The sequence below is a fragment of the Onychostoma macrolepis genome, chromosome 22, assembly GCF_012432095.1.
Source record: "Onychostoma macrolepis isolate SWU-2019 chromosome 22, ASM1243209v1, whole genome shotgun sequence".
In the NCBI taxonomy this organism is placed as follows: Eukaryota; Metazoa; Chordata; class Actinopteri; order Cypriniformes; family Cyprinidae; genus Onychostoma; species Onychostoma macrolepis.
Window position 1 is genome coordinate 33,144,256 of NC_081176.1, and position 26,197 is coordinate 33,170,452.

Below are 26,197 nucleotides of genomic sequence, written 5' to 3' on the forward strand. Positions count from 1 at the left end.
GGCCAGGATGCCGGGTCGTCCATCCCGCCAATGCCCGTATATAGATAGATTAGGAATATTAGATATGGAAGATAGATAGATTAGGAATGTTATATAGATAGATTAGGAATATTAGATAGATAGATTAGGAATATTAGATAGATAGATAGATAGATTAGGAATATTAGATAGATAGATAGATAGATAGATAGATAGATAGATAGATAGATAGATAGATAGATAGATAGATAGAGATTAGGAATATTAGATAGATAGATAGATAGATAGATAGATAGATAGATAGATAGATAGATAGATAGATAGATAGATAGAGATTAGGAATATTAGATAGATAGATAGATAGATAGATAGATAGATAGATAGATAGATAGATAGATAGATAGATAGATAGAGATTAGGAATATTAGATAGATAGATAGATAGATAGATAGATAGATAGATAGATAGATAGATAGATAGAGATTAGGAATATTAGATAGATAGATAGATAGATAGATAGATAGATAGATAGATAGATAGATAGATAGATAGATAGATAGATAGAAAGAGATTATGAATATTAGATAGATAGATATATAGATAGATAGAAAGAGATTATGAATATTAGATAGATAGATAGATAGATAGATAGAGATTATGAATATTAGACAGACAGATAGATAGATAGATAGATAGATAGATGATAGATAGATAGATAGATAGATAGATAGATAGATAGATAGATAGATAGATAGGCAAGTGATGATTTTGTTCTCTTTGACTCATTGGATGGAAACGGTGCTTTAATTCGCAAATGTTTTTTTGCGATATTCCAATTTTGCGCATAAGTTAAATTCGCATCGATGGAAACATTGTGAGCTGTTTTGTTATCAACATTCTTTATTTTTTTCATTTAATTGTACGTTTGATTACATTCATTATTTTTTTCTCATATGGTATTTCTTATATGCCATATATGGTAAAATTCCCTTTCAGTAGCCGGGTGACTTATAAAGACAATTTTAAGGAAAAAGACAAGTAATAAACAAAATTACAATGAACTAAATTACAATGCCACTGATGCGGGTGCACGTGAACCTGCGAGTGCACGTCTGCAGCAAACCAATGGATCTGGCCAATAGAGGGCAGCCATGATGAAGAACAAATGATATCTGAGACCAGGTGCTATTCTTTTGAACAATTGTGCTACTTATGCGGCTATTTTAAATAATGCTGAATATAATATTAACGCATTCGGTCATGTGAACTGAGTGAAAGTAACTCGTTAGGGACTGGTGTCACTGGTCTCCACTTACCTTCCTGCAGCCCGGTAGAGCCCTCCCACCCATCCACTCCCACTGGAGAGAGAAACACGACTCCTGCGCTCACACAAACCCCCAGCACTGCCTCAAACACACGCTCAGAGGGGCTCTTTGTCTCCATTTCGAGGAGATTTCTGCTGGATTCAGCATGGAGCGCCTGACACATCCAACCAAACCCACAGCTCCACACTAACGAGCATGCACTCCTGAAACACTCGCTCTGAGGAACCGAGGAACTGGATTTTAGCGTTTATACGGCAACCCACAATTGCAGTATCTGTACATACATGAACTTTTGAGCCTTTCATTTATACCCGTCGCTTTTATCGACTTCAACCATGGGTTTATGGACGAGAAGGCACGAGCGCAAACTTACAAGCGCCGAGAGTGTTTTCCTAGCGTTCACTTTGATCGCTGAAGGTAAGAACGCATCTATCCGTCCATGAGCGTGCAAATTTGTTACACAGTAACTTGCGTGTGTGTAGTGTTTGCATGGTTCGGAAACTTCACATGATTCACTTCTTTTCCGAATGCATAAGTAGTTTAGACATAGATGCGCATGAAACTATCAGCCAACGCGAAGTTTAGTTGCGAATCTGGATTTAATCTGGATTTATTACAGTTTGATGCGAGTTTACCCAGACTTTCCAGTCATTGTGTTAGCAAATGCAAAGCTTAGAAACAAAATGTTCCAGTGCGTTACCACTGAACTAAAGGATACTCGTGTTTTTATATGAATGAATCAACCCACCCTCCTTTTCCAGAAACCCAAGTACAGTAAGGGCTGAGGAGGCCTGTAAAATAACACTGCCATAATAGTCTGTAAAAGGAGACCGAGAAAGGGGTCTGTCTTTTTATCTGTACTAGATTGCAGTGCATATTTGTAGGCGGCTAAGTGAACTTCACGAGGCACGTCTATCATTTAGGTAAAACACGAGCTGAATATCAATTGCATCAACTTGGACTCCTTGAATATTAATTAGACTTTGCTTCGGTCAAGTCAAGTACAAGTTTATTCAAATACCCACAGCAATGCGGCATGTAGACCTAATTGAAATTCCAGAGAAAGAAAAAGAAAAAAAAAGATATGCTAAGTAAATTAAAAGTATGAGTCAAGGTATTATAAATCATAGGTTCCTCTGAAACCTCCTCCGAGAGTGAACAATCACATCTGTGTGGCCTTTAATGAAACATGCATGGCCTGAGCTGTAGTTCATCTTGAGGGAGTTTTGGGGAGGTGTGAGATGTTAGACCTGAAGCTTCTCTTTTGAGGACCATAAAAAGTGGTACACGATGTTCTGTGGAGTGACCCATAAACTGAAAGAGTTTTCTGTTTGGATCTCCTGATTAATTGAACCCATGAGATGTTGCCACAGGAGTGTTCGTGTCTTTCGTGAAGAGAAAAAAACAAGAGGATATGGTTACATGTTCTTAGGATTTCTACTGGAGTTTCTAGATCCAGATCTAGATCCTGCTGGATTAGTTGTTCTTTTTAGGTTTTTAGAGTTCAGCTTGCGTATGGAAGTCTGGGTACTTGGTCAGAACTACAGTTTTAAAAGCCTGAAGGATTTCTTAAAAGTCTTTGTGATGTCCTACAGAGATGTTTATGTTATCGGGAACTTTATTAGTTCAACTCGAACTATGCTTTCTAAAAGCTCTACTATTTATTTTATTTTTTGCGCTATTTTGGAATTCAGTCAAAAGTTCCATTAGGATTCTTTGATTATACACTCTTAAAACTAAAAGTTACAAATGGGGGTTGATGCCATAGAAGAACCATTTTTGCTTCCTCAAAGAACCTTTCCGTGATCGGTTCTTAAAAGAACATTTTAATAATCTTAAAAAAACCTTTTAGTGATCAGTTCTTGAAAGAACCATTTTTTTTATTCATGTGAAGAACATTTTAACAATCTAAAGAATTTCTTTCCACTATAAAGAACCTTTTGCGGTTCCAAAGGTTCTTTGTGGATCCATAGATTCCAATAAAGAACCTTCATTTTTTTTTAAGAGTGTAACAGAAATTCCGGTAGGAAACTTAAGCAGTTTTTGACTGAACGAGATAGCTTGGGTCATTGTTGGAGGGAGGGAGGGATGGCCTCGGGGGCCATTGAAGAAACTGCGGCATTTGCATGAAGACTGTAAAGATAAAAGGGTGGAGGCTAGAAACATTTCACAGGTACTTGAGGGCAATGCTTGATCTCGGGGACGAAGGGGATCCATCTCCTGTCTTTCATATGCTAATCGCAGACGGTCTGGGAAGAAATACCCCCCACTATATGCAACGTAAAGGTGTGACTCTGTGACCATCACGGCTGTTTGTTTATTCAGTTATGTTTGAGCTATATCTCAGTTGCTGTGTTGTACTGAGAACTATTTGATTAAATGGTTTTCTATAACACATTTGAAATTTTCGTTTGTTTTGTAGTCGTGATCATATTATCATAATCATTTACTTCATGGTCTTTTTAAACGTCACTCCAACAAGAGAAAAGAGAAAACAATGTCTCATAAATTATGAATGAGAAGACTTGAAACCTAGTATTGTAATTTTGTGTGACTAGTCCAGAAGATTTTTTTATGTATGCTTTAGTCTTTATTTGAAAATATTCCGAAAATTCTAGTTGTAGACTTTTACCAATACTTACATTAATATTTAAGGCATTTCATAGTCACTTATAACTTTGTTTGTTTGTACTTTGTTTCCATTTGCTATGAATTTAGCATTTTAAAGAGTAAACTACTAAAATTATCAGTGGAGCTTACAATGAACATGTCCTAGCCATATTTCAACCCAAAATCAAAAGAAATATGCATAAAAAAGCTTATTTTGAGGAGCATTGCATCCATTACTATTTTGGGGGGGTTTACAATTAAGAATATTGTCTTGACAATGTTCCCTTAAATTTGTATTATTAAAATTAAACATAATATTAAAATTGTACGATTACGTATTGCTTAACTTTAGTATTCTGGGGGTTTTCACAATACAGTACAGTAATGAGTAATATTTGTCTGAATTGGGCCAAGATGAATCTCCTTTCTCAGTTGTGGCATTGCCACCTGTTGTCACTTATCGAATTAGTTTTTTGTTTTTGGAGAGCTATTTTGTTTGATCAAGTAAAAGAGAAGAGCTGAGCTCCACAGGAGACGCGTTGATGGACACAACAGCTGCTTGACACTCTTGAGACACTGCGCTGCCTGTTAGACCATCACAATATAGCATCTCAAGGCATGCTTTGAATGTAAAATGCCACTATTGTTGGGATCACACAGGTCTTCAGGAAGTTCACACTCGTTTAAGAGGTGAAGCCTTTTGTGATGTTGCTCATTGTCCTTTGTTTGCAAGTTACTGTGAGGGGGTGATGAGTTAGGCTATATTTTGCTTGCTGTTTAAGCATGTGCACTCATTTCAACATTTAAAGAATAATGGTAAAACCATCAACGCTATGAAATATCTCCATTTTTGGACAGAAGTGCTCCCTGCATCACCTTGAATAAACTCAGTGGAGGCCATGTCAAGCATGTCTCAACTGGTTTGAGTCTGATTAAACTTCTCCATATTCCCGGTGTTTGGCGTCCGGCCACATTGAATCAGAGGGGGGCAGCTGACAGCGTGCCTGTTTGATCTCTTTCTTAATTAACTTCTGTAACGACAGCCTCTGAGATGCCTTAAAGTCGCTCTCTCCGCTGCCGGCTGCCACTCTGAGCAGCAGTGATGAAACGCAGAGGTCTTGGCGTAAAAAGCAGAGACACGTTTATCTTGGAGCCGGTTGCAGAAACGTGAGCCCGGCTGGCTTTTATGATAATGTCGTGCTCGTATATCCATGAGATTAGTTAGCTCAGTTTAAAAAACTGAAAACGTGAAGCTGTACCATTTTAGACTTATTGGAGTTTCAGTTTGTAAAAACAACTGAAAATAGCGAGTACAGTACAGTGAGTATATATTGAGTGCACTAACACTGTAAAATACATAAGTTGTAAATGAAACAAAGTGAAATGTTTTACAAGAAAATACCATTTCAGTCTTTCTACTTTAAAATTTCATGTATAATTCATTTTTACTTGCTGTTTCTTTGTAATTAATTGTGACATTTACTACCAATTTATGAGTGAAAATAGTTTTTTTCAGTGTACAATGGAAGTCTATGGGGCAAAACATTTTGAGGGTTTAAAATAGCAAATCTGGAGTTTGAGTTGTAAAGTTTGTGTCGTTGCACACATTATGCAGATTTTACTATGTCTACTGGTTTGACATGCCAGGAGTAGAAAAATTGGATATAACATTTCAAGGTCACTAAACACCGATTATAAGTGGGTTGAACCCATAATATTGGGATAGTTCAACCAAAAATGACAATTTGTTGTCATGAACTCACTCTCATATTGATCTAAACCATTTGCATTTCTTTGCTCTGTGGAACACAAACAGGCAGGCATGTTTAAAATGTGAATGAATCTGAAGTAGTGCAAATGAAAACTAATTCATTCATTCTTTACCTGCTGTCTGAATGTAATCTCCATCAAACCGAAACCCAATCAGAAGCAGCTGTCTCCTCTACTGTAAACCATTCGAGTCGTGGGTTTTGCCAAGGCTTAGTCAGGATTCTCCAATGGTCTGCTAAAGATTTTCACAAGCTGTTCTTCAAAACCGTAATTCCATCATCAAGGAAATTTGTTTGACCAATTGCAATTATCTGCTCGTGATGCGTACGGCATATGTGGAAGTTTCCGTAAACTATATACGTAATCCCTCAAAGTTATAAAAATAAAACTGGTTTTCCTGATCCGCAAAATAGTCATTGCTAGTGTTTCGTGCTTTTGGGTGAAAACGGTCATATTTCATCCAAAAAAAAAAAAAAACCCACAGAAAATAAATGTATGCCCGTGTTTGCAGCCATTAAGTTTTTTGCATTATTACAATTTTATGAAATTAATACAATTAATTTTAATTTTTTTTTACATCATGACAATTTATTAACAATTGATTTCAGGATAATTAAAGTTTTCATGCGGTAATGCAAAAGCATGGTAACACTGTATTAATGTCCTATATTAGTTAACATTAACTAACAATGAACATTTATTAATTTTTGTTAACATTGGTTGATAAAAACAACTGCTCATTAGTAGTTCATGTCAGCTCAGGTCCATTAAAAAATGTCAACAGATGATTTTATTAATGTATTAGTAAATATTGAAATTAAAGTGAAATTAAACAAGTAACACAAGTTACCTAATCAAATTACTTTTTAAATTACTAGTAAAATAATGTAGTAGTATTACATTTGCAATGAAATATCTGAGTTAGGTTTTCAAATAAGTAACACAAGTTACTTTGTTTTCCCATTTATTCACTGACACCTTTCCTGTCCGTGTTGAGAGAAATCAGGAGTAAATGCAGAGGCACTTCCTTCAGCCGGAGGCTTATTAATTTCACTTTTGGTGTTAAAGAGGCTTTATAGTTGCCAAAAAATTAAAATTAAAGAATTAAAAAAGAAATAAGCAAGCCCAGCCCTGGTGACAAAAAGCAACACAAAAATAATGTAATGCATTACTTTCCATAAAAAGTAACAAAGTAATAAAATTAGTTGGGCTGCCCCCTAATAGTCGACTAACCAGAATAGGCTTGGTCGTCCAAAGTTGTTAGTCGCAAAAAATAAAATACTCCCTCATTTTTGGTCATACAGATAAGAGTAATACATCTTTTGAATCTGTAAAGACTCTACGTTTATTTGTGTGCACTCACAATAACAACAAAACATTGCACTTTTGTAAAATAATGAAAGCAAACAGGATGCGCTTTCTGCCGTCTCGGTCTCCTTGAACTTGATCACGAAACTTTGTGTATACTTGGTTTAGAGACATGGAAAAACACACACACACATATATATATATATATATATATATATATATATATATATATATATATATATATAGATATAGATATAGATATAGATATAGATATATAGAGAGAGAGAGAGAGCATAATGTAATAGCGTAATAATGAGAGCGTAATTCAAATGGAAAACAATATTCTCCAATTATGTAAGCCACATGAATACAGGCGCATCACTACTGCGGAGATGACGAGTCAGTGTCGCCGACTTCATCTCTTAAACTGAAAACAAAGAAAGCACTAGTTCATCAATAAATTGTTAAAATGTTAATGCAGCCTCCTTACTGTTTTTCCCTTACACATTCATAATCATTACTTCTGCCGGTGTGCCGTGGCAGGCTTTATGCGTGCGCTTATTAGGCTATGTAGTCAATTAAAGGTGCATTATAATGATTCAAATGGTTTATTAATAAATGTGCGATTAGTCGAATAATGCTTAAAATGAACGACTACTAGTTGACCAGAAAAATCCTTAGTCGAGGGCAGCCCTAGAAATGAGTTAGTTTTTCATGGAGTAATGCAGTATTGTAATGCATTAAGTAACTTTCCCAACAGTGTGTGTATACACACAATATATATTTTTTATGCTTGCATCAGGTTTTAGGCTAGAAGATAAACTGAGTGGTTTGAGTCTGTGTGAAGTTGACTGGTGAATTCTGGCGAGCTCTTCGGAGAGCGAGTGGTTTTTGTTAGTTTTGATAGGAGAATGAGAGTGATTACAAGAAGTGCATGTGCTTTACGTTACTTTGGCTGGCCCTTCCCCCATTCTGTATTTAGCATTCCCCTCCTTCACCACAATGCCGCCCAGATGATATTTAATGAGAAAAATGTGTGCGTATTCCTCGGGTGGTAGCGTGTGCTGCTTTCTCCCCTCACAAGAGCAAATCTTCAAATCATTAATAAACAGGACTTCGGCCTCATTTAGCTCATGTTTAATCCAGAAGTTTGGGTTTAGTTTGACATTCCGAAGGGAAAAGGTTTTGTCTCGTCCAAACAATAGCTCTGGTTTGCAAGCACGCTGTTTGTTGTATTGTCTCTCTTGTGTTAAACAAGATCTGTTTGTATTAGGGCTCCATGGTGTCTCCTGAAACACTCATCAGATGCTCCTGTTGTTTAGAGTTTGAGGGCAACGCTGCAAGTGTGTGAAGCTCTCGTGATGTTCCTGTAATGTCAGAGAATGGCTAATTGCATCACAATCCCCGTCTCATACTGTAAACACGTGGAGAGTCACAGAAGACTGTGGGATGTCCTGTAGAGCCTGCATTGTGCTGTGACCCCCTGGACGGGACCGCATTCCCTGAACGAGTGCTTAGTCATGAACTTGGACTCAAATTAAACACACATGCTCTTCCTTCTCATCTTTGTGCATTTGATGTATTCATGAAGACAAGCTAAAAATTGTCACTGACATCTGTTTATAATGCTAGTCAAGGATTTAGTTTTTCACAAAATATTTTTTGCATCTGCACTTTTAAGACTTCTACATGTAAATGGCCTACATTATGATTGGCTAACCTCTTAACAGACTATATGCATGCTTTTTTGTAAGGCCTAAATGGCACTGCCTCATCGTTTTATCCATGAATGTATTCAAGAATACATTACAAATGCAATTCATATGCACAATGACTTTAATGCTCCTCTTCTATGATGACTGTTTTTAATTTCTAAATTCAGATCCATTTTGATATTGTTTTGAGGGGTATAAAGTCAAAAATATAAAGTGCAATATAACTTTACTGGTATAATAATGAAGAAAAAAGTCATTAAAAGAATGAAATTCGTGAAAAGAAAACGTAGTTTGGCATAAACTTAAACTAGTAATAGTAGTATAGGGAAAAATGAAAATAATAACTGTTTTGTTAATTAATATTTGAAAGTAAAAAAAGAGATATTTATCTGCCAAATCAAAGGTCTAACTAACATGTAGAAACATAAAGGGTGGGGGAAAAAAATATGAAATATCATATCCTGCAGATCTTTATGACTGTGTGTCAAGGTCAATGAATCTCTTTAAATATAGTAATGATAGTTTGACATTTTTATGACAAGGCAAGGTTAGTTCTAGTTGTAAAATGTCATGTTTTGTGACTCCCCAAAAGCATAATGTTATCTATGATAATTCATGACAACTAATTAAGTATTTAAAATAAAATGTTTGTTTCATTTAAGATTTTAAAATATATTTTAAAGGCAAATAATTATGATCTGTACACATTTAGGGTATAAAGAAAATGTTGTTGCTCTTTATATTGGTTACATCACACATTTTTCATGTCATTACATCTAAAACTTTCTTGAAAATGCTGGCCCCCCCCCCAAAAAACCCCCACGAAACCATGATAAATGTACAAAGAGTACATTTCTAAGAACTTGTGTGATTTACTTTAAACTAGATTTATTTTGGTGTTTGTTATTTTCAGGACTCTGCTGGTTTGAACCCCAGCGATTTCTCCCCCCCCCCCCACCCGCCACACCACCCATCATCACTCATATAAACAGAAAAGCCGTGCTTTTCTTCTGCATGCGAAGCCATTGGCCCTGCTAATGATGTACGGTGTTGGGTTTCCACAAGTGTGGAGGCTCAGTTTGACCTCTCAGACCTCCTGGTGAATAGCAGTGAACACTGAATGGAGCACAATACAAACTGTGTCACGGGTTTCACCCTCCAGACGCTGTCACTGTCCTGACGTCATAATGAAGATAGCCTCATTAAAACTAATTCTGGACACTTCTTCACCTTAGTTGATAGTTTGGCACACTCTTTTAATAGTAAGTATTTTAACAACTCCCATGAATATTTGAAAGAAATTGTCCACCAAAACTTTCTTTTTTAAATTAAGATTTGAATTCAAAAGATTTGAAAGTTCACAGATGTAAGTAAAGATCATGGTCATTGACCTGGGCTGCGTTTCCCAAAAGCATCGTAAGCTTAAGGACATCATAGACCCATTGAAAGCAATGGAGCTACGATCAACTTAGGCTTTTGGGAAACGCAGCCCTGTTATGAGAAGTTGCCTCACTCTAAACTTATTTGTTTGACTTGAAATTGTCTCTTAATATAGTTCGTCCAGCAATTACTGTAAATAATTGCACATAAACAAATTCCTGTCGCGACACTCCCTCAATACTAAATCGGCACGATGGGCGCTAATGCTCTGTAATATAATTCCTCTCTGGCGTCTGGCAGCTCCACCAGCCGCCCATGCCCTGATCAGATGGGTTTTTTTGTTTTTTTTTCAGTGGTCTCTTCTGGCTGATTCATTAACCCCACCCAACCCTTCAGCCAGCACTACATGTGCAGCCGCCTCCATCTTGCTACACGTTATGATCCTGCAGTGGCACCTGTTCAGCCATGTCCGAGACAGTGATACCGCGAACAGCTGCAAAAACAGCTTCCTTCCTGCGTGAAATGAGGCTCCCACCTATTCAATAGATGATGGAGCACCTTGCAAATCTCTGTGTTTTGGGGTCAAAGGCCTGGAGGGGGCAGACAGGATGTTTTAGGGCTAACAGGCATCGATATCTAGTTTCCCTCAGAGAGAGAAACCACTGTCTAAAGCTAGATCTTTGTTAGATGTTTTTAATGACTACTAAAATGTGCCTTTTTACCAAGTAGAAACTGCTGTTCTGTGACCATTGATAGTAATATACATTTAAACATAATTAATTTTTCCTTGAGTAATGATGGTACTGATATCCAATTGCGGTATCGTTTGTAAGCAAATACTCGTCTGCCACTTTAAAGGTGCCATTTTCACAGATGAGTCGCCTTCGATAATGAACGCGATATTGCGTAGCTTGTCAGTGAACTACGGCTCTGTGTATTAAATGGCGCTCTATTTGAAAACAGGCGATGGAGATTTACCGCTAATCACTGATCCGGCTTTACTGACAAGATGCGCATGAATATCATATTTGATATATCGCCCAGCCCTACATAGAATGCATTGATACAGTATTTAAAATTGTTCTCTGATATCTACATAGAAGGTATGTGGCTTAGGTAAGGGCAAAAAATCACCAGAAACGGTTTTACATGTCCATTTACAACCCTAGGATTTGTCCCTAGAATGAAATGGTCTGTTATAACCTTATTTGGAAGGGTCATGAATAATAATGTTGAGCTCTGCTCTGATTGGCTGTTTCACAGCGCGGCTGATTTCAGTAGCTCGCACAACAAACAGATCTCTACTGTCCGCTGTGAACGATGGAGAGGTTAGGCATCCAACCTTATATGTTTGAGCCTGTATCAGGTGAAGATACAGATTTTGAGAGATTTTGCAAGAATGTTTAGCATCTGTGGTATGAACGTGATCGCTGCGAGACGCTGGTGGAGTGAACAAGGCTTAAGAGAGAGTTGTGAGTGAGGGCGAGGGTGCGGACGCAGCCTCTGTGTTGCCAGATCCAGCTGTTATAAGCTTTCTTTTCTTTTTCTTTATATTTCTTTATTTTTATTTATCGGTTTTTGTTTGTTTTAATAGCAATATCTGGCAACACTGCATCTGATTCGGCTGTGCAGGTCCGGCTGGCCTAGAACATGGGCTGGTATACGTTATGCAAATGTTGGGGGCGTAAACATTAATGATCCCGACTGTAATGTCACAGTCGGTGTTATGCTGGGATTCGCCTCTTTTTCAGTGGTCTTTTGCATTCACGAGATTTACATAAGAAGGAGGAAACAATGGTGTTTGAGGCTCACGGTATGTCATTTCCATGCACAGAACTCTTATTATTCAACTATGCCAAGGTAAATACAGTTTTTTCTTTCTATGGCACCTTTAAATTCTCGAGCTTGTGACAGCGGGATGGATTCTGATTGGCTGAAAAAAATCGTTCTGAAAGTGATTCCAACTATATCGTTTCTCTGTGCTTTTATCGTTATAGTTGTGGTGTGGACTCTACTATTCTTTAATATTGAGAACAATTTTTAGAACTATATCTTTATCGTTATCTTTATAGTTATCGTGCTTGGTGTGAACAGGGCCTATAGACTACTTTTTATTTGTTTATTAGCTGTTATATGGCCATTATTTGAGGTATAATAACTATCAGCTTGTGGCAGTTTCAAAATCTGACCACATAAATAGATGGTTATGAATTTCCGTGAGAGTTTGTTGATCGTAGCGCTGCACGATTAATCAGTAAAAGATTGCAATCAGCTTTGAAAGTAATTGGCAGTTCAATTAACCTTTGTATTGATTACATTGTTTCGCCACTAGGTGGCGACAAGTGACTCTTAAAAAAACAAAAAAACAAATGTCATTGAATCATTCATTCAAGAGATTCATTCAAAAAACGCTGATTCATTCATTAATGAAACAAGTGAAGTATTTATGAGTGAATCATTCATTCAAACCATTAATTAATTCAAATTAATTGTTGCTTTAATGTCAGCAAAAAAATAAAACATTGAAAACTCATAATCTCAAAGTTTAAGTGTCCAGTTCCTACCCCTGTTATATTCTGTGGGTCGATCCTCAGTGCTCACGTTTCCACGTGGGCCGTTCTCATGGTTTCAGATCAGATTAACAACCCAATTAAACGGCTTGTGTTTTAAGAGGACAGGTGGAGTTCATCAGCCGCAGTTGATATGTGGGTATGTGGATCTCTTCATGCGTCCCTGTTCACCATCACTCCTCTGCTTTACTGTCTCAACATCTGTGGGTGGCACAGTGTGTGGGGCAAGTCTAAAATTACAGTACGGTCTGAGTCTGCCACCCCAGTGGGCTTTGTTTCATATGTAGGACTAATAAATCAACGGCTCTTTCAAACTCATCCTCCCTAGCATACTGGCTGTTGCACCTTTTAACACAAGTACGCAGAGCTGGGTAGTAACTGATTACATGTAATCTGGATTACGTAGTCCGATTACAAAAATCAAGTACTCGTAATTAGAGTATATTACATTTTATAATGCTTGTAATCAGATTAGTTACTTTTTATGGATTACACGATTACATATTATTCACACAGTGAATAAATCATTCATAATATTTCTCTTTTAAATTTTCCTCTAAAAATCCTATTGTTTATCATACCATTTAGCGTTGACTATGATCTTTGAACCTTGTCATTGCTGTTTGCATGTTTATTATTGTTTGTTCATGTAAGTTAATATTTCAATAATTTAACAACACATTTGCATGTTTACAATTCTCTGATGTTGGTTAATGGTCACATTGACATGCAGGTAAACAAAATACGTATTTCTGTTTTTAGTGTTTGTGTTTAAATAATTTTTTATTATTTAATACATTTTTAGCTTTTTATCAACTCTCAAACCCACTGCAGTTCTTACATTAAGCCCAGTGTAGTGTAATGTAATGTTTAATGCATTATGTTGATATAAAAAAATTCTCTTTGCTTTTTTTAATAGAAATATGCTACTTTTAATGGTAAGTTTAAAACAAGTTTGATAAAAAGTAATCAAAGTAGTGAGAATACATTACCTAAATTGATTAATTTAGATTATGTTACTTACTACAGCTTCCATTATGTAATCTGTAATCAGTAATGGACTACAATTTGTAAGTAATCCACCCGGTGTTGAAACAGAGAATTGGGGCCAGATTTACGAACAACTTGCACCAGAACAAACGTCTTTTGGCATTCAATTTTTAGTAAAAAAATAAATAAATAAAATTCAGGTTTCACTAAAGATACACAGTGACGATTTAGGGCTGAGAAGATGTGTACACAGTTATTTTTGCGCTTGACATTATTGAATAGGCTATGTATTTGTAGGAGTTTCCCTTTCAGATGCAAAAGTTATGGGAGTAGAATTTTCAAATGAATCACGCAACGCTATTTTACTAACGTTTGCGCTCGTCAAATTACTGGTGTTTGCGCCGTTATTTAACGCCCCCAAAAAAAGCATGTTAAAGCAGGCGGTAATTTGCGCTGCTCTTGGTAGATTGCGCTGGTCATTATGGAAATTATCTGGCTGCGTCTGTGTTTAATGTGCACATTGTCAAATCACACGCAGATTTTTCCCTCACATCGGCGCTATTATGGAATTGTGCTCTAACGCTAATTTGCCCTGTTTAGTAAATCTGGCTCTTGGTGTCTAAAATGGACATGCAGCTCCTTCGGAATACTTGATTGTGATGGTGAATGGCAGCATTCTGCTAAACTGTAATTGACAGGTTTTTTTGTGTTAATGACTGGCTGACTGTACATCATTCCTCACTTGTTCAATGGAAAATCAGTCATGACTCTGATACAGGCTGATTAGTGGTTTCCAGATTTTCCAGCGGCGGATTGGAGTTCGACCGCAGACGCGCCTTATAAAGTTCTGCTCGCAGATGATCGCCTGGCATCAAAGGCATAGTGTGAAGGTGGTGAACTTGGCCCTCACAAAAATGAACCATGGTTTAATATATTAAAAATGCAGTAATGTTTTTTTGGTGGATTGATTGCCATTTAACCACAGTTTTACTACAAATACGATGGTTAAACTATGGTTAGTGTAGCAAAACCATTAATTTGTGGTTACCATGGTTTAACTACAATAATAATGTTTTATTTGTAGTAAAAAAGCACTGTTTGTGCGTGCAAGTAAGACTGACATTTGTTGAGATTTTGGTTCTTAAGGTAGTGTGTCTTTTATGTCTACAAAGCGATGTCAGAAACCGTCATTCAGACTGTTGCAGCCAAATGTTTTGGTGCATCCAGTATCTTGAGGTTTGCGTGTTGAAAGAGGCCAGTTTGAACAGAGAGTTTGATAGTGTTCGAGCACAACCCTTGCTCTTTGGAGAGGTTTTGTGAGCAAGCCTAGTATGTACATAAAGTTTATATGTTCTTCAGCCAATCAGGTTCCTCTCCTGGTTCTCTGCTGGCTTGTTAGTTGTAGAGAGACCATGAATGGCATCTTTGTCCCAAAAAATTTAAATTCCTCCACAGGAATCCAGGAAGTGGAGAGCAGCTTCAGCCAGGTTAGTGCTCCTGCCCTGAAGCATCCTGCTCTCATCAGGGCCAATGAAAGTCATGTGGGTATTGGCTTTTGAGAGCTTGAATAACTCTGCGAATAAGCACAACGTGGATAAATGGATTCATTTAAAACATTGAACACCCTAGTTAGTCTCATTTGAACATGCATTGATGCCTATTACCTGTACAAAGTACTTTTGATGTTAGTTCTTATTCTGATATAATGTCAAAAACTGTGTTCTTCGATTTTCTTCAAAACATTCTTCAATTTTTAGCATCTACATCTCTCATCAAGGAACCTCTACCCATTTTTAGTTTGGCTGATTTAATTATTTATACTTACCTGAATAATGTAGTGTTGTCAGTTCCATCTAACACTTTTTTTTTTTGTTTTTTTTTGTTTGTTTTTTTTTTACCAGAAATGTTCGCAGACCCTGCAGTTTAAATGCTGGAAATTGCAGTCGTGCTTTTGGTTTGGTCAGGCATTACTCTGTGACAGTGAACTATGTCTGGGTGTGAATCACTGTCTGCACTCCTATTGGTGGTTTACACCCCATGTCACTGCTAATTTGCATAAACTTGAGCTAAATTTGTAAATAAAGTAAAAAGAAAAAAATTGTTAGAAATATTGCAATAAATTAAAATGTCATAAAGCTCAGTTCAAGGCAAATATTTATGTAAGAATGATTTTATGAATATACGCTAGGGCTGCCTGATTTGGCCAAAAAAATATATTGCAATTATTGTCGTCATATTTTATGATTTATAGTATGATTAAGATATTTTTGCTTAAATATTCAGGCTAAAGTTTTTGGGGCCTAATCAACCTGGACATAATAATAATAATAACAAATGATAAAAAATTTTTATTTTATAGTAGACTAGTCGTCATAAGCTAAATTTGATTAAATGTTCAGAAGTTATTTAAAGATATAATGTATAAAAATTAAAATTTTAGTTAAAGTTTTAGAAATTGTGTTTTTGTCATTTTTAACAGTTTATATAGTTAACTATATGTAGTTATTGTTTCAGTTTTCGTTTTTTTGACCTTAGACTAAATGAAAATAAGAAATGGCACCCTGGTATCTAACTGAAATAAGTCGTCTTTTTTATTTATTTAACATTTTATTTCTTTATATTAACCCTGGTGTAGTCACAATTTGAGTCTATTGTGGTGTGAACCATAGATATAGTGTATTTTTTTTCCCATTGTTTTAACCAAGCACTTTAATCTGCATTTGGAGTTTCTTTAGCCGCGTTATTTAAAGCTTTTGATTGTGGTCGGTCACGGTCCGTGGGATTGTGTAGCGATTGTCAGTGCAGCTGTGTGGTCGGTGTTGAGTGGTGAGTTAATTCTGCCTTATGGTCATATGGGAGCTAACAGACAAGGTCTTCTGGTCACACAGAGCCGCAGATAGATTGTTTCTCTGACCAAGCCTTAGATGGGAAAATGTGCTTAAGGAGAGAGATACATCTGTGTTTGTGTAGTTGTGTAAGTGATTTGTGTTTCTGTGTATTGGTGAGGGTTTGTGGCAGGACTGACCCGCTACGAATGGAGGAACATATCATTGCCCGGCTGTACTTTGCTTTGGCCCGCCGTTTGTAAAAGCAAACGACAATTGCGTATATAAATGTATTTTAAAGTAGATGGGGTGAGAAGTTGTATTGGTATTGGTTTGTTATTTGGTATTGGTTAATCGCGATTAATCACATCCAAAATAAAAGTTTTGTTTACATAATGTGTATATTTATGTATATATATATATAAATACACACACGTGCATGCTTATATTTAAGAAAAATGTTATGTTTATACATTTCAAATATTTGTATATATCAATTATGAATATACATGGAAATATTTTCAAAATATATACTGTATGTGTGTGTATTTATATATACATAATACACAGCACACACATGTTATGTAAACAGACTTTTATTTTGGATGAAATTAATCGCGATTAATCATTTGACAGCACTAGTTAAAACGCAGTTCATTACAATAATAAGCATAGCCTTATACGTGACGTGCAAACAAAGAGAATAATAGTAGTTGTTTTTTTTAAGGACAAAATCATGTCGCTTTTTCAATGAATGCTTTTAAATCCTCAGGTACACTTGCCCCATAGACTTCAATTGTAACTGAGGGAAAAGATGAAATCAATGTTAATGAATGCTATCCATAAAGATTAACTTGACTGAATTCAGGATATCCCTTTATTGCTGTACTAGTATGGTAGTTCTGCAAAATACTAGCAAACTTTAGCCATTATGAATAAGGTCTGAAGATGATGACAGACTTGCTGTTTGAGGACAATAGAGATCTCACTGTGTCAGGTTCATGGATAAAGATCTTGTATCCTGGAGACTTACATGTACAGACATGATTCTGCTTTCCATAGACCTCTGAATACAGACGTACTGAGTGCGGTCTGCGTGAGGAAAAACAATGATGCAGGCGGTGCAGGGTTACGAATAGCATTTGGTGATATTAGCTTTTGTCGAGTTCTGTGGGAGCGCATTCTTTACAGGCATAATCATAACCGCATAAGAAAACACAAAAGTAGTCAGAAGATTTCTTTGTCATTGGTAAAGACTACAAATAGCTTGCTTGTAATGTTGTTTTGCTGGGTAGATTACTTACAAATTGTAGTTCGATACTGATTCCAAATTACATGACAAAAATTGGAGTTAGTAACGTAATCCATTACATTACACATTTGAGGTAATATAATCAGACTACTTTTAGATTACTTTTTGACCTAACTCGTTAATCAAATTGACTTAAATTGGATAGTCTTGTACCATATTGAATTAAAATACAAAGAAAAAGAAAGTTACGTTCTTTGTTATTAACAACATGAAGTGCATTAAAAACTGGGGTTCGTGAAGGAACTGCAGGGGGTTTGTAAGTTTATTGACACATTAACAGTTAAATCATAAGAATATTAAATGAAAATAAATTATTTAAAAAAATCTCAACCAAAATGAAAAAAGATGAACTATTTGTTTACATGCATGTCATGTGACCATTAAGAGCACCATGAATGTGCAAAAGTGTTACTAAATATTTAACTTTTTACCTTAAAATCCCAGAAGACTGGCTGACAAAAAAGGTTTGGGAATCTCTGAACTACATGTAAACAAGAAATAACGTGAATTTGTGAGTTCTTCCAAAGGCATAGGAATGCATAGTTAAAACAACCCACTGACCCGATAATGCAAATAAAAATGAATGTTCATGAGTAGTTGATGCAGTGTTAACATGTTGAGAAAACGCTTCTTAAAACTGAAATGATTTTCGTACATCCAGCGGTCAAATGCGGTGTGGCCTCTCAATTTTCTGTGTTATTATAGCCTCGTGACTTTTTGTGTGAACGTCCACAAAACTGGAAGACTTTCTGAATAATAATAAGAATATAAACATAAACATCTATTTTAGAAAGGAAATTTTAAAAGATGAAAAAGAACAATTTAAAATTTATTGTAGTTCTGTCAAATGATTAATCACATCCAAAATAAACGTTTTGTTTACATAATATATGTGTGTGTGCTGTGTATATTTATTACGTATATATAAATACAAACACATGCATGTATATATTTATGAATTGTTTTAAATATATTATATATATATATATTTATATAAAATATAATATAAATATATAAATGTATGTAAATATTTTCAAAATATATACCGTATGTGTATTTGTGTATATATATATATATATATATATATATATATATATATATATATATATATATATATATATATATATATATATATATATACATATATATATACATATATACATATATACATATATACATATACATATATACATACATACATACATGCATACATACATACATACATACACAGATATATAATGTAAACAAAAACTTTTATTTTGGATGTGATTAATCGTTTGACAGCACTAATTTATTGCTATTGTGTGAATATGTAATCAATAAAAAGAGTAACTGTATTCTGATTACAAGTATTTTAAAATGTAACTTAATCTAATTAAGAGTACTTCGTTTTAGGAATCTGATTATGTAATCCTGATTACACGTTATCAGTTACTACCCAGCTCTGTTGATGGGTAAGGAAGCTAAGGTGGTGGCAAGTCGCAGAGTATGCTGATGATATAAAATTTTGCAACATTTGAATATTGTAATAATTACATTAAGTATAGCCTACTTGGTCTCAAGTATAACCTACTGACACAGGTGCAGGTGGAGATGACAGACATGTAGAAACAGGGTTTCGTAGGCTGATGTGACATTGACCTCATGTCAGAGTGAATTAAAGAGAGGTTATCTCGCTCCTGACAGGTGCAACTTTCCTTCACCCCCTCAAACATCAGCTAGACTCATGAAATATCTCTGTATGGTTCAAACTTCAGTCACTCATCGCAGCTGTTTATTGAATATGTTTTACTCCGCTCCACAGGGAATCTGGGCTTCATTTCCCATTCCCAGTGCATGCTGGTCGTCTCCCAGCACGAGCTGTGCTCGCTGGAGCGGGACTGACTACTGTCTGTCTGTCTGAATGGGACGTCTTCAGAGCTTCACTCTGCGGGGTAGAAACTGGGCAGAGGCGCCACAGATTAGACCCTGGAGACGCCTGTCATTCTCAGGGCTGCCTCTTTTTTGTCTAGAAGTAAAAATTGGCACGTTGGAATTCAGTTTTTACCGGAGTGATATAAAACCATCAATTGTGTTTGAAGATCATCACTGGCGTATCAGCTTTCGCCAGCCAGCCAGCCAGCAAGCATGAATTTTACTATTGCTCATAGTCGGATTAGGGATTTAAACAAACTCCTAAATAGGGAAGAGACTATATTAGTGTTGGGCGATATGCTCAATTGTCATCTCGTCCTATTGTTAGCCTGTAAGACCACCGATTCGTGATATTATCGTGCTAATTAATTTAATTATTTACTTGGTTTCATTCCCAGAACGTGAACCAACTCCAGTGTAAGGCTGAACGCAGCCTAATGTTTTTAATATGACTGAATTTGTATTTAACACGATCAATATTTAATAGAAACATTATCAGTTGCTAATTATAATGCTTATATTTCCTCAGTTATTCAAAAAGCAGCTACAGAAAACAAGCAAAGAACATTTACATTACCAAAGAACATCATCACAAGCTCAGTCTAGCGCGAGTATATGCACTTTAAAAACACTCCCGTTATAATCAGTGAAGCTATCTACACTTTATGATTAATAAATCGGTTTTGTACGTACATCACACGTACATCTGCCCTGTTGTTTATGATGAGAGAATTTGCGAGAGAGCTGAATTTAGTCATTGAGCGCGATGAACAACGAAACTCCACTGTTTCAGCGCTGACTCATCTGAAGGCCTCTGATTGGCCATTGCATTCATAAGCTCAGCATAATCGTGTGTGATTGGTTATAACACACACCACTGTATATGATGGAACAAATAAGCCCTAATATTAATTAGATAGTATTACTAGCCTGATAGTAGTAGTAGTAGTAGTAGTAATAATAATAATAATAATAGTCTTGCTATCATCAAAGGCATCGGCCACAGGAGATACCTCTGACTATTGTCGATACATGATACTATCATGTATTGGCACAACCTTAGACTATATAGTGAATTGCGATCCAAAAAATGAACAGAATCACGGCAAAAGCTGATAAATCGATATATTCTTTATCAAGAACTGGGTATACTTTAGGATATATTAGCTATGCTCTCAATGTGCTTTTGAACAGCCAACTTTGTTGTTTGGCTACAAAATGTTTCATTCAGTTTTATTGCTCGTCCCGCAACTCATCAGCCTCAATGTAGCCAACTATTCTTGAAGGTTTATTTGTTTTGTGATAGGCCTGGGCAATATGTGGCCTGGTCAAAAATATTTGACAACATTTTCATTAAAAAAAAAACACAATCCCTGCTGAAAAAAACAGTAGACACCGTCACAAAATTTGTAATGGACCCTGTGGGTTTCTTCTGGTAATTGGTCACCTTCTATTGGTGGCTTGTTAAAAACCCAATAAATCCTGATGGAATATGTCCCAAAACACAAAAAAAAGCATTTTTTAATGATTTTAATGGTTAAAAGTTGATGGTTTGTAATGTTTGTAATGGTATTTGTAGTGGAAACCATTAGAATTTTTTGTGATGGTTCTATTGTTTTTTTCAGCAATATCCAATTACATTATCTAACACCCGCAGTCCCCCACTGAAAACACATTTGCAACCTAATAGCAACGTCCTGGCAACTATCCACATCATCATGGAACTGATCTAGCAATCATTCAGAGCACCATAGCAAGCACATATGAACTTACCACACACACACACAAACACGCCAACTTCATTAGCCACACAACATTGTAGCATCATCTGGAACATCCTAACAATCCAACACAACAATAGCATGTTTTCTTCGCAGTGAAAAATGGAAAACTTGCATGTATTTTGAAGTGAAATAATGTTGTCCAGATAATTTAAGGTAATGCTAAATGTAAAAGCCCACACTTTGGGCTTCATGGTGCATGTTCATACAGGTATTCATGTGCTTGCCTCGCATGCTTTCCTTCAGTAAACTCTGCATTTCAGTATTATACAATTTAGGCGCTTATTACACACCATAGCCACACTTTGATCTGAAATGAGGCCAGGACCAATGGTTTTACTCAAATACATAATTATTAAGGTTATCGTTTGGGTCAGAGAGACTGGTCAGCGTTAAAAAGGTCTTGTCTCGTCTAGCCCAGCTGGGCCTGTCTGTCTAAAGCACACCTGGGCGTCTGGCCTTGAAGTTCCAGCTGGATGAAAACAAAGAACGAACTGAGAGTCTGAGGGAGGGGTGAGGGGGTGTTCTGCTTTTTCTCAAAGCTACATTCCTTCACCTGCGTTTCAGCATCTTGCTAATCAACATCACAAGTTGTCCGTCTGGACCTGTAAGCGCTGGCACTGATCTGCTAGATTAGTTCTTTAGGTTATCTTTCTTCATGCCTGTGCTTTGTTTTCTTCTCCCGATAGTGATTCTGGTGCAAGCCGCCTCATTCTCTTTCACCAAGGAGCCAAAATCCCAGGATGCCCTGCATGGGCGCAGTGCCATGCTGCGGTGTGAAGTAAACGACCCTCAAGGTGTCATCTACTCCTGGAAACACAATGGAGAGACGGTGACCAATTCGGAGAGACGATTTCTGGAAGGGGGCAACCTGAAATTCACTGCCATTGACAGGACACTCGACTCAGGAAACTTCCAGTGCTTTGCCTCAAAGAACCGCACTGGCGAAGAATACCAGACTGGCGAGGCCTCCTTCAACATCAAATGTGAGTGTAATGCTCAATATATCCCTTCTTAAAGGGTTTGTTCACATAAAAATGAAAACTAGCCTGTGATGTACTCACCCTCGAGGCAACCTAGGTGAATATGGCTTTCTTCTTTCAGACGAATCCAATCGGAGTTGTATTAAAAATGGTCCTGGCTCTTCCAGGCGTTATCATTGCAGTGGGTGTTTCTGTTCAACTGTCCAAAAGACGTCAAATAAAGCACACGCATCCATAATAAAACGTGCCTCGCATGGTCCTCGGGGGTGAATAAAGGCCTCCTGTAGCGAATCCATGCGTTTTTGTTAGAAAAATATCTTACTATCTGTAAATAACATAAGACATATGCATCGCGCGCGCCTCTGAGATATGCTAGTCTTGCGAGTTTGTTTACAGGAGAAAAGGAAGCAAAGTTTCTTTACAAAAAATTTCTTTACAAATCCTCGTTTTGTGCTTTCTAATTCACAAGCATTTTTTGTTCTCTCTCCGCATTTGTCACCAATCCCGCAACGCATACGTCCTACGTCATCCTCCGGAATGACTTCCACTTATGACAGATAGATGAAGTGAGAGAGAAGTGTTTATTACGTTTGAAATATGGATATTTTTCTTACAAAAACGCATCGATTCGCTACAGGAGGCCTTTATTCACCCCCTTCCCCCGTAGCCGTGTGAGGCACCTTTTATATTGGATGGGTGCACTTTATTTGATGTCTTTTGGACAGTTGAACAGAAACACCTGCCTAATCACAGGCTAATTTTCATTTTTGGGTGAACGAAACCTTTAACAAGTTAGTCAAAATCCTTGTGTTTGGTGCCTCTTGCAAATGCTTTTCCTGGCGTGTAAAAACACATGTGAACCATGGGCCCTTCCTAGCCATCCCACTTCACCCCCTTTGCGACTGCAGTAAGCTAAACAACGCCCGCGTGAGAGAAGGTTATTTCGAGCCAGCAAGTGGAAGCCAGACAAAGCGCCCCTTTATGCCCAATGCCAAGATTAATTGGTTGAAATGCAGCGTCCGGCTGCTTGTGTCAGATAACAAGTAAGGTCAACTGAATGGAGAGGCCTGTTTTTGCGGCGGGCGCAAAGCATGACCAGATGGTGTGAATGGGGGAGTTTGTTTTTGATAATGAGCGCCGAGAGTTTCGACAAGGGTTTTAGCCACCATCTGATCATCAAGCTGTTAGTCTTTAACCTGTCTTGTCTTACAGGGTTGGAAAGTGGCATGGTGAGTCTGAAGAGTCCAGAATCAGAGGCAGAGATTCAGAGCTCCTCACAAGTGGTGCTACGCTGCAACATAGATGGACACCCACGGTGAGGAACTGCATGTCTGATTGCTAACCTTACATCAGAAACATGCTGTGGATGCGAGCCCCTTTAGCTACACAAGCTCACACGCAGTACATAATGCAGAGCAAGCACTCCTTATGTTCTTGTCGTAAAGGTCCAGTTATTCTTAATTTTCAGCACTCCACAACATCTTGCACAATATTGTATACTCTATATCAGGGGCGTCCAGTCCTGCTCCTGGAGGGCCAACATCCTGCAGAGTTTAGCCTGTAAGCAGCTCCAGCACAGGAAGTTTCTAGAAAATCTGAAGACCTGAATTAGCTTGTTCAGGTGTGTTTAATTAGGGTTGGGGCTAAACTCTGCCAAACAGTGGCCCTCTAGAAACAGGTTTGCCTAATCATTGTCTAGATGGACACCTAATGGACCTTTTTTCTTTTGTCTGTGGACAAGCATGTTTGTGGACTATGTGCAAGAACATCAGTGGACTATGCTGAAAAAGGAAACTACGTCCATGAGCGGAATGCAGACGAAGGAATTATACTTTCTATTTAAGGCACATGGTGTCCATTTATGCTACTGACTGGTCACATGCAGACTATTTAGCTCAAATCCTAATTAAACGCATCTGAATAAGCTAATGAAGGTCTTCCGGATTACTAGAAACTTGCAGGCTGGTGTGTTGGGGCAGGTTGCAGCTAAATTCTGCAGGACATTGGCTCTTTAGGGACAGGTTTGGACACCCTTGGCTTAAGAGGCGTGTAACTTATATCCGGCAGAATTTGAAGGTAAATTGCCCATTTGAAAAAATTAAGCACGTTTAGTAGGGCTGTGACGATAAATCAATGCAGAATTGATTTGTGGATCGATTCTAAGATCTTCCGAATGCATGGCGATTCACTCAGGAATCGATTTTGAGCTTAGATTTTAACAGCAGATGGCGCTCTACTCTAGTTTTTATCCACACACTCAAATGCTCACGAAGAAGAGCGCTGAAGCGTGCTTGTGCGTTTGGCTGAGTCTGTAATTTCACCTCTGCTCGGAATGCTTTTATGACGCCAGATTAATGTAAACAGCCCAGTGTGAACACCCTTGTAATTCGCTTCAGCCTTTTTTAAATTTTATGAATGATTATTTTAGGTTCAAGTGTGTAAGGATTTGGAAACAAGCAGAGTACAGCTGTTTCTACAGCATGCAGCACCGTCTGCTGTTCAAAACTAAGCTCAGAATCGACTCGAGAGAGAATCGCGACGCATTCGAAAAATCTCAGAATCCATGCTGAATCATTTCTCGATTCACGATGCATCGATTTATTTTCCCAGCCCTAACATGTAGTGTGTTCAGTGGGACTGCACAATTGCAGTTCACTTGCCAAACATTCATTCATTGCGATATCCCAAATATCATATCTAATATTACAAAACATTCTGTGCTCACATACTCATGGACATAGCAACGGTATTTATTTTTCACAACATATCAACAAACTACATGGAGAAAGGGCTTGTGGTGCTACCTTTGCATTGATTTGCAATCCACTTGCAGCCTTTTTAAGGGGCTGTTAGTCATTCTTACTGTCTTGCTTGATTGAGATCATAGCATCTTTAACTACTTGGAGCACACTATAATCTAAAGATTTATTTAATCGTACGTAATCTTAAGTGCTTCTGCAGAACAACCTTTCTGAAGACTTCAATTCCAGCTCTGCTCCAAAACACCTTCCTGTTATTTTCAAGTGATCCTGGAGACCTATATTTGCTGGTTCGGGTGTGTTTTATTAGGGTTGCAGGTAAAATAGGGGTAGGCAACACTCGAGATCCACTGTCCTGCAGAGTTCAGCTCCAGCCCTAATCAAATACACCTGATCCAGCTAATTAAGGTCCAGCTAGTCAAGGCCTGCGTCCCAATGTGCATACTATCCATCCTAAATTCTATGTGACATTAGTAATTTTCAATACTATTTAGGGCAGATAGGGTGGGTAGTATGCACATTGGGACGCAGGGAAGGTCAGGAATACTAGAAAGCTACAGGCAGGTGAGTTTGATCAGGTTGAAGCTATGCTCTGCAGGAAAGTGGACCACGAGGGCCGGAGATGACTAAACTCTGTGGGTCGGTAGCTCTGCTGGAACAGGGTTGGATACCCCTGATCTGGAGAAACTTCTCGTTCAGTTTTCTCAGCTTTTATAACCCTGCTCCTGACTCGATCTACAGGCCAACCAATCAGTGGCACAAAGATGGATCATCACTATCAGAGAAGAGCTACAAAATCAACAACAAAGACAGAACGCTTACTCTGCCGAACGCCAGTCCTGACGACAACGGAGTCTACTACTGCTGTGCGAAAAATGCAGCGGGCCAAGTCTGCAGCAATGGCAACTTCACCCTCAACATCATAGGTGTGTGTGTTTTTCTCATTGTGTGTTTGGATGTATTGTTGAACCAGAGG

At 37.4% G+C, this 26,197-nt stretch overlaps 1 protein-coding gene across 1 annotated transcript in view; it reads left to right on the top strand.

Annotated features, from left to right (window-relative positions):
• The first annotated feature begins 1,165 nt into the window (after positions 1 to 1,165).
• The window catches only part of ptk7a (protein tyrosine kinase 7a), a 40,686-nt gene continuing 15,654 nt past the window's right edge, over positions 1,166 to 26,197 (top strand). Inside the window, exons 1-4 of the mRNA XM_058761736.1 lie at positions 1,166 to 1,721; positions 22,169 to 22,465; positions 23,675 to 23,777; positions 25,963 to 26,147. Of these exons, the coding sequence (XP_058617719.1) occupies positions 1,640 to 1,721; positions 22,169 to 22,465; positions 23,675 to 23,777; positions 25,963 to 26,147 (667 nt within the window). The 5' untranslated portion in view covers positions 1,166 to 1,639. The remainder of the gene's footprint in view (positions 1,722 to 22,168; positions 22,466 to 23,674; positions 23,778 to 25,962; positions 26,148 to 26,197) is intronic.